Source organism: Fringilla coelebs, assembly GCF_963513975.1.
Source record: "Fringilla coelebs genome assembly, chromosome: 8".
NCBI lineage: Eukaryota > Metazoa > Chordata > Aves > Passeriformes > Fringillidae > Fringilla > Fringilla coelebs.
Genome location: NC_140066.1, coordinates 22722315 through 22729121, shown reverse-complemented (window position 1 = coordinate 22729121; position 6807 = coordinate 22722315). Strand labels below are relative to the sequence as shown.

General features: G+C 57.3%; 1 protein-coding gene across 1 annotated transcript; it reads right to left on the bottom strand.

Moving 5' to 3' along the window:
• Window positions 1–1211: 1211 nt before the first annotated feature.
• GOT1 (glutamic-oxaloacetic transaminase 1) lies at window positions 1212–5448 on the bottom strand. Its single transcript, XM_084210251.1, has 9 exons — window positions 5234–5448; window positions 4738–4919; window positions 4074–4197; window positions 3777–3889; window positions 3472–3576; window positions 2761–2911; window positions 2460–2625; window positions 2191–2333; window positions 1212–1906 (listed from the first exon to the last, which is right to left on the bottom strand). Exons 1-9 carry the CDS (start codon window positions 5346–5348, stop codon window positions 1767–1769), a joined length of 1239 nt encoding a protein of 412 aa, XP_084066377.1. The 5' UTR covers window positions 5349–5448; the 3' UTR covers window positions 1212–1766.
• Between the last annotated feature and the right edge of the window lie 1359 nt (window positions 5449–6807).

Below are 6807 nucleotides of genomic sequence, written 5' to 3'. Positions count from 1 at the left end.
ACAACCTACCCCAAAGACTGAAGGAAATAGTCACTTAATCTTTACTGGTGAAGGATGTGAAGGGGAGAGAGGAAGTTTTCAAATACAAAAAAAGCCGTTGTACAGAGGAAAGGAATAATCTGTTCTCTGTTGCCATGGTAAATGGATAATTGGTAATGAGCTTACACCACAGAAAAGGAGAAATTTAGGTCACTTGCTAGGAAAAACAAAGTTGGTAAGACTAGAAAAACACCAGTATAGATCACATGTGGTGGGCCAGCCTTCACACCAGGAGGTCTGTAAGGGCAGAAGTGTAAGTGTATCATAAATTAAAAAATTAACTACTCCTGAGATGACCCCTAGAAGTCATCTTTTAACCACTTCCTCACCACCCCTGCTGTGAATGGACGCCAAGAGAAAAAAAAGATCCTCACCTGCAGGGGAAAGGCTGCCTCTGTCTCTCTCTTATATGATACGAATACTAATAAAGAACAAGCAAGAGACTTCATGCACTCTATGCAAACACAACAAGACAATAAAAGGCACTATTTTTGCCTTTTCTGTCTAAGCTGCAGCACAAGCAAATCCATCAGGGTAACAGTGACTACTGCTACCTGACACAAGGAAAGGAGCTGTCCCCGTTCTTCACAAGATCCTGTCAGGAGGCTGCTCTGTCAGATCACAAATAGATCTGCAGTGACTGCAGAGAGCAGAAACAGATGGTCCCAGCTCTTTCAGTGCCAGAAACACAGGCTGTTGCTGGTAGGCCCCGCTGAAGCAAATAGGAGTAGATGGGAATTCACTAGGAACCTGCTGAAAAGGATGAACAGAAGAGATCTGCTTTTTGACACTTGAGGGGCAGCCCAGGAGCCCTGGGCCAGGGAAGGATGGCCAAATGGAAACACTTGACCATCCAGAAAGCAACCACAGACAGACAGGCAGGATGAGCTGGGCAGCACAGGGCAGCGGGGCAGAAAGAACACAAGATGAATACAGGAGGAACTGGTTGGCTTCATGTAGTTGCAGGAAGCTCTCAACAACACTCTCCCAGTAAGACTCCCCTTTTAGTAGTGGCTGTGATCATCAGAGATGCAACATACCCTGAGAGAGAAAGGGACAGCCTTGAAACAAACTGAGTAAGTGGACAAACCAGGATGTTGAGGCTTTAACCTCAGCCTGGGAGAGGTTCATGTGGCTGAAGACACAACATCACACAAGGCAGGGGTAGCATTCAGAGACAAAGGTTTAATTTCATGTCAGCAACACAAAGAAGCAATTATCACGATTACAAATATTTGCTCGTATAAGGCTCAGAAATTAGGAAGGGGTGGGACGGGTGGGGAGAAGAAGCTTACAACAGCTTTACCCCTCCCCAAAATACTACTGAGTGACATTAGTTCACAAGCTATGTGAGATCCCAACCTCTGTGCTGTTATCACACAGTGCATTGCACTGGCACCAGACTTTGCCATGATCAAAATGATCAGTTACATGGAGTTGGTTTGGATGTGCTAAAGATGCAGCTCTAAGGGCCTGGAGACCAGGCTGCTGTTGTGAAACAAGAGCCAAAGTGGCTCATGCTGCCCCCACCTCCTGGGGGCACTGGCTTACCATATTGCAAGGACCACTTAAAAAATGTCAGAAAACGATTATCCCTGATTGAGCTACTGCTCCCATCTTTATTAAACCCCAAGAGGTGTGGGAAAAGGCAAGCCATGAGCAGAGAAAGACATGGACTACACACTATAGCTTTGGTGACTTCATGTAAGTTTGGTTGTTCATGTGCTTCATTGGATTTTTGTGACAGCTTCATGGATGGACTTGGCCACATAGTCCAGGTTCTTGGTAGTTAGACCACACATGTTGATGCGCCCACTAGCCATCAGGTAGATGTGTTTTTCCTTGACCATGTACTCCACCTGCTTAGCTGCGAAAACATTTGGACACCAGGTCAGAGCAGTGACCTACAGCTCAGAAAAGCCCAAAGGACTAGTCAGGGATACTTGAATCTTTCACTACAAGCAGAAAGATTCAAGCACTGGCTACTAAAATACTGCCTGATGCTTCATCTCTCCCCAGCCTCAGATGCAGTGATGCCAAAACTCCAGTGAGACCAAGAGGTTCCTGCTTGGACTGCTTCAGCCCAGTTCACCCATAGCAAAACTGCCCCCACCCAATCCTCCCTTCAACAGGCCACCACTGGACACTTACGGTTCAGGCCTGTGAAGCTGAACATGCCGATCTGCTCTGTGATGTGGTTCCAGGTGCCTGGGGTCCCAAGGGCCTCCAGTCGAGACCGGAGCTCTGACCGCATCAGCAAGACCCGATCTGCCATTGTCTTCACGTTGCCCTTCCTGCAGCAGGCAGGAAGCACAGCATGAGGGTGGGCACCCATCTGGTTTGAAGCCATCTGGCCAAGCCTGACACAGGGAGACAGCCTCCCTCCCTTGCCCTCTCCCACCGGCCCTGGCAACACGTACCACTCCTCAAAGAGCTGCGGGGAAGCAAGTGTAGTTGCCACAATGCGCGCTCCCTGGGAGGGAGGGTTGGACCAAGTGGTGCGCACAATCTTCTCCATCTGGGACAGCACACGCTGCACGTTGTCTGCATCCTTCCCCACCACGGACAGGTTCCCCACCCGTTCATCTGTGGACAAGCCGAGAGATGTGAGCCATTGGTTCCACACGTCGTGGCAAAGCAGAGAATTCCCCACCCCTCAGCATGCCAGCCCCATCTGTCTGGGTATGATGCTACTGGGCCAGCGTACTGCCAGACACTCACTGTAGAGCCCAAAGTTCTTGGAAAACGACTGTGCACAGAAGAGCTCAAAGCCCTCGGAGACAAAGTATCGCACAGCCCAGGCATCCTTGTCCAGGCTGCCAGAGGCAAACCCTTGGTACGCTGAGTCGAAGAATGGAAACAGGCTCCGGCGCTGCAAGGAGGAACAGTGTTAGAGGGAAATCCCCTCCCCACAAGCTCTCTTTTACCCCCCACAGTACCCGTAGGAGGGAAAAATGACCACTGAGCTCCTGTGGGAATTCAAAGGAAACATGGTCCAGCAACACCAGACTGAAATACTTTCTTTCTACTGGGGTGAAAGAATAGAATGACTAAAGTGGTCAACAAAAGTCAATGCAGGAGAAAACTGCATTTGAGGACATGAGAAGTGCACCACTTTATATGCTACTATCCAGCACCTGCCTGCAGATAATCCTTCCAGCAGGAGAAACTCACTACAGCCCATTCCATAGAGTGTGAAAACAAGAAGCTGGAGACACAACAAGAACTGCAGTGCATCTCTCCTCTGAGCACAGACAAACAGCATTCTGTTGTCCACCTCTCCCTTCAACAGCTGCCTTGGGGGACACTTTCAGCTTCTGCTACATTTCATGCCATTCCCTCAAAGCCCATTTCAGATGCAAATGCTCTGGCTGGCTCAAGAGCTATGTGCCCCCTCAGCATTGCCTTAGCCCCAGCAGCAGCAGCCCATACCTTCATGACAGCAGCAATCTGCTTCCACTGCTCAGGAGTAGGGTCTGTGCCTGTTGGGTTGTGTGCACAGGCATGGAGGATGAAAATGGAGAACTCTGGGGCGTTCTGAGGAGAGAACACATCTTGGTCACACACTCACATGAACAAGACTGGGCACCTGCAGCACAGGGAGAGGAGCTGCTCTGGGCAAAAACAGCCTCTTTTGCAGTGATCCACTTCCCAGCAGAGCACATCAGAGCCTAGCCAGCAGCAGATGCTGGCAGTACAGCACCAAGCTCAGCCCATCCCATGCCTGTTTTACTCACCTCCATGTCACTCAGCAGCCCCTGGAGATCCAGACCCCTCTTGGCAGCATCCCAGTAGTGGTAGGTTCTAATATCTTTGAAGCCAGCCTCCATAAACACAGAATTGTGGTTCTCTGAGGGAAGAAGTAACTTCTCAGAAAAGCACACCCTATCTCCAGCAAGCTTCCTCCTCCGGCCCCAGCACCTCCCCTTACACACAAGAGAAGGCTGCTCCCTCACTGCCCCGGGCCCTGCAAGGAGCAGGGCTGTGCCTCCCTCACTCGCTGACCCACGGGGCTCCCTGAGAGCAGCACTCACCCCAAGTTGGAGTGGAGACGTAGACGGGGGTGGCCGTGTTGTTGTTGCCGTTGTACCAGCGCCTCAGGAAGTCTGCACCGATCCGCAGAGCGCCCGTCCCACCCAGGCACTGAACGCTTCCCACCTGCAACGGAGACACTTGCCAGCACTGCCCACCCAGGCCAGCACCACTAGCAGTGCATGGAAAGCAGAGGTGCTTGCAGGAGCGAGACAGGATCCCAAACGTGTCCCCTGGGGTCAGTTCAGTCCGAATGCCATCCCCTTGCAGTGGTCTTCAACCTCCTTCAGTGCCCAGGCCCATGCTGACAACTTCTACCATTATAAATAGACTCCAGCCATTCCTGTTATATTTTGGCACAGAGCAGATTCTCAGCTACTAGTTTATTTCAGGAAAGGTGGTGTATTATCTGACTTGGGTTTCCTGTGGGGAAGCTATTAAAAGATGAAGGAAAACACAGATTCCTATGACAGGCCACATTCAGCTTTTCCCCAAAACCACAACTACTTGCACAAACAATTTCAACTGCATGAGTTCATCAAGAAAGACCATGTCTGAGAAACCCCCAAATCCTGCCAAAATGCAGGACCTCTACACATTTGTGCTCCTCTACAGTCTGCTGTAGAGACACCCCAGGGACCCCAGCGCTCCCTGCCCACCACATACCCGGTTCTCCTTGATGGCAGGGCTGTCATCACCCAGGGCGATGCGGGAGGCGTTGGCCCGGAACTCGGGCAGGCCCAGGATGGGCAGATACTCGTGGTTCAAGCTGTTGTCGTTGGCGATCATCTGCTCCACCTTCTTCACCACCGGCAGGACCCATGGCTGTCCCTCGTCCGTGCGGTAGGCTGCGCGAAAGAGAGAGCCAGCCGTCCTTACTGCACCGGGGGACGCTGGGCCGCCCGGCTCCCCGAGCGACCTGCCCGGGGCACCGAGGACGGCGGCCCGGCCGGCCCCACGACCTTGACGCCCGCTGGACCTCGCTGCCCGCCCACCCCCCCGCGTCCGGCCGGGCGCTCGCCGCGGCCCGGTGACCTCTGGGGCTCGGGGCCCGCCGCCGCCGCCCGGCCGCTGCAGCAGGTGCGGAAGCTGCCGCAAGGGCACCGACCGGCCCGAGCCGCGGGGAATGGCCCCGCCGAGCAGGACGAAGCCGCGGACTCACCCCCCACGCCGAGGTTGACCTTCCGCGAGTCGCTGTCCTCCCGGAAATCCGCCGTGAGCTTGAAGACGGCGACAGGCGGGGAGTGGGGGACGGCGGCGAAGATGGAGGCGGCCATGGCGGCGCAGCCACTGCGTACCGGTCCGCTCCGGTTCGGTACGGGAGGCGCGCGGCGCTGGAGGAGACGCTCACCTTCACCGGCGGGGCGGGGCCGCCGCTGGCCGTGACCAATCCGCGCGCCGCACCCGACCCCGCCCCCGCCGCCGGCCAACGGCAGCCCCGCCGTGCCCCCGGCGCCGCCCGGGCGGCCAATGGCGGCGGGGAGCGCGCCCGGTGACGCGGGGACGCAGGCACCGCCCATGGCCGGCCGTGCCCCCAGGCCGCCGCTCTGCCCGGGGCCGGGCCCGCGGCTGCAGCACGTCACCGGCCATGTAGCGCCCGGTGCTGGGGGACTCCCGCAGCTGCAGCGATGGCGGGGCGGGGTGTCCCCGAGTGCAATGCCCCGTGCAGTACGGGGTGCGGCGGGGGATGCCGTGCCCAAGGCGGCGCTGCGGGGGTGCAGCGCTCGGGGGTGCAGCGCTCGGGGTCACAGTCCCCATAGGGCACCCGGGGCTGCAGATCAACCCTGGAGCGCAAAGCCGGGGTGAACGCAGCCCCGCGGTGCTGTGCCCGGGGTGCAGGATGGTTCCGGGGTACAAGGCTCGGGGACCGCGGGAACGTGTCAGGGCGCCGTGCCCAGGTGTGACGGGTCCGGGCGGGCGGGGGATCCCAGGGCTGCAGTGACGCGGGTGCGGGACGGGGTCCGCTGTGAGAACGGTGGGTGTTTCCAAAGGCGCTTCCCTAATTCACAGCCACTGCAGGTCAGACGCTGTGGGCTTACCCCCGAGAACCTCCCAGCCCGAGGAAATCCCAGGGTCACCGGTGCGGCTCTCCATTACCACTGGTTAGCTCGGGACATGGCACTGATCCATGGGGGTCTTCCTCGCAGCGCCTCGCTGCCAAACTCCCCGCCCTTGGCGCAGGCACAGCGCTTCCCACGATGCCCCCGGCTCTCCGTGGCTCTTGCGGGCCGCCCTCCAGCCCCGCGGGGACCCCCGGGGCTCCTGGGCGCGGCCGCCGTCGGGAGCGCGGCGGTGCCGGGCGGTGCCGGCAGGGGGCAGAGCCGGCCCGCGCATCCCGCCGCCCATCCCGCCGCCCATCCCGCCATCCATCCCGCCGCCCATCCCGCCGCCCATTCCGCAACCCCCGCGGGGAGCGGCACCCACGGCTCCGGCCCGGCCTGGGGCTGCTAGAACGTCCCTCCCGAGGCTGGCCCCACGCCTTCCCGGGGAGAGGGGTCGGTGCCTCCCGGTGCGTCTCCGTTGGGAACCTGCAGCTTTTGAAGTTTGTGAGAATCTGCCCGCAACCCTGCTACATCTGGGAAAGGCTTTGAGGGAGACAGGAAGGACGTTTCGAATAACAGCTCCTACAGCGTGACACACACCACACACACCTCCCTTCGTGACATAAAACACGGGGGTACAGGACGGGAAAGGCAATGCTGTCCCCAAATGCTTTTACAGACAACCAGTGTTGTG

What these genes read in the sequence shown, in the direction of transcription:
- GOT1 (XM_084210251.1), bottom strand. Translation starts at nt 5,348, where the DNA reads ATGGCCGCCTCCATCTTCGCCGCCGTCCCCCACTCCCCGCCTGTCGCC. An exon ending in CTGCCATCAAGGAGAACCGG is followed by an intron (nt 4,198 to 4,737) that starts GTATGTGGTGGG and finishes TCTCCGTTGCAG; the next exon opens with GTGGGAAGCGTTCAGTGCCT. An exon ending in CAAGAACTTTGGGCTCTACA is followed by an intron (nt 2,626 to 2,760) that starts GTGAGTGTCTGG and finishes GCTTGTCCACAG; the next exon opens with ATGAACGGGTGGGGAACCTG.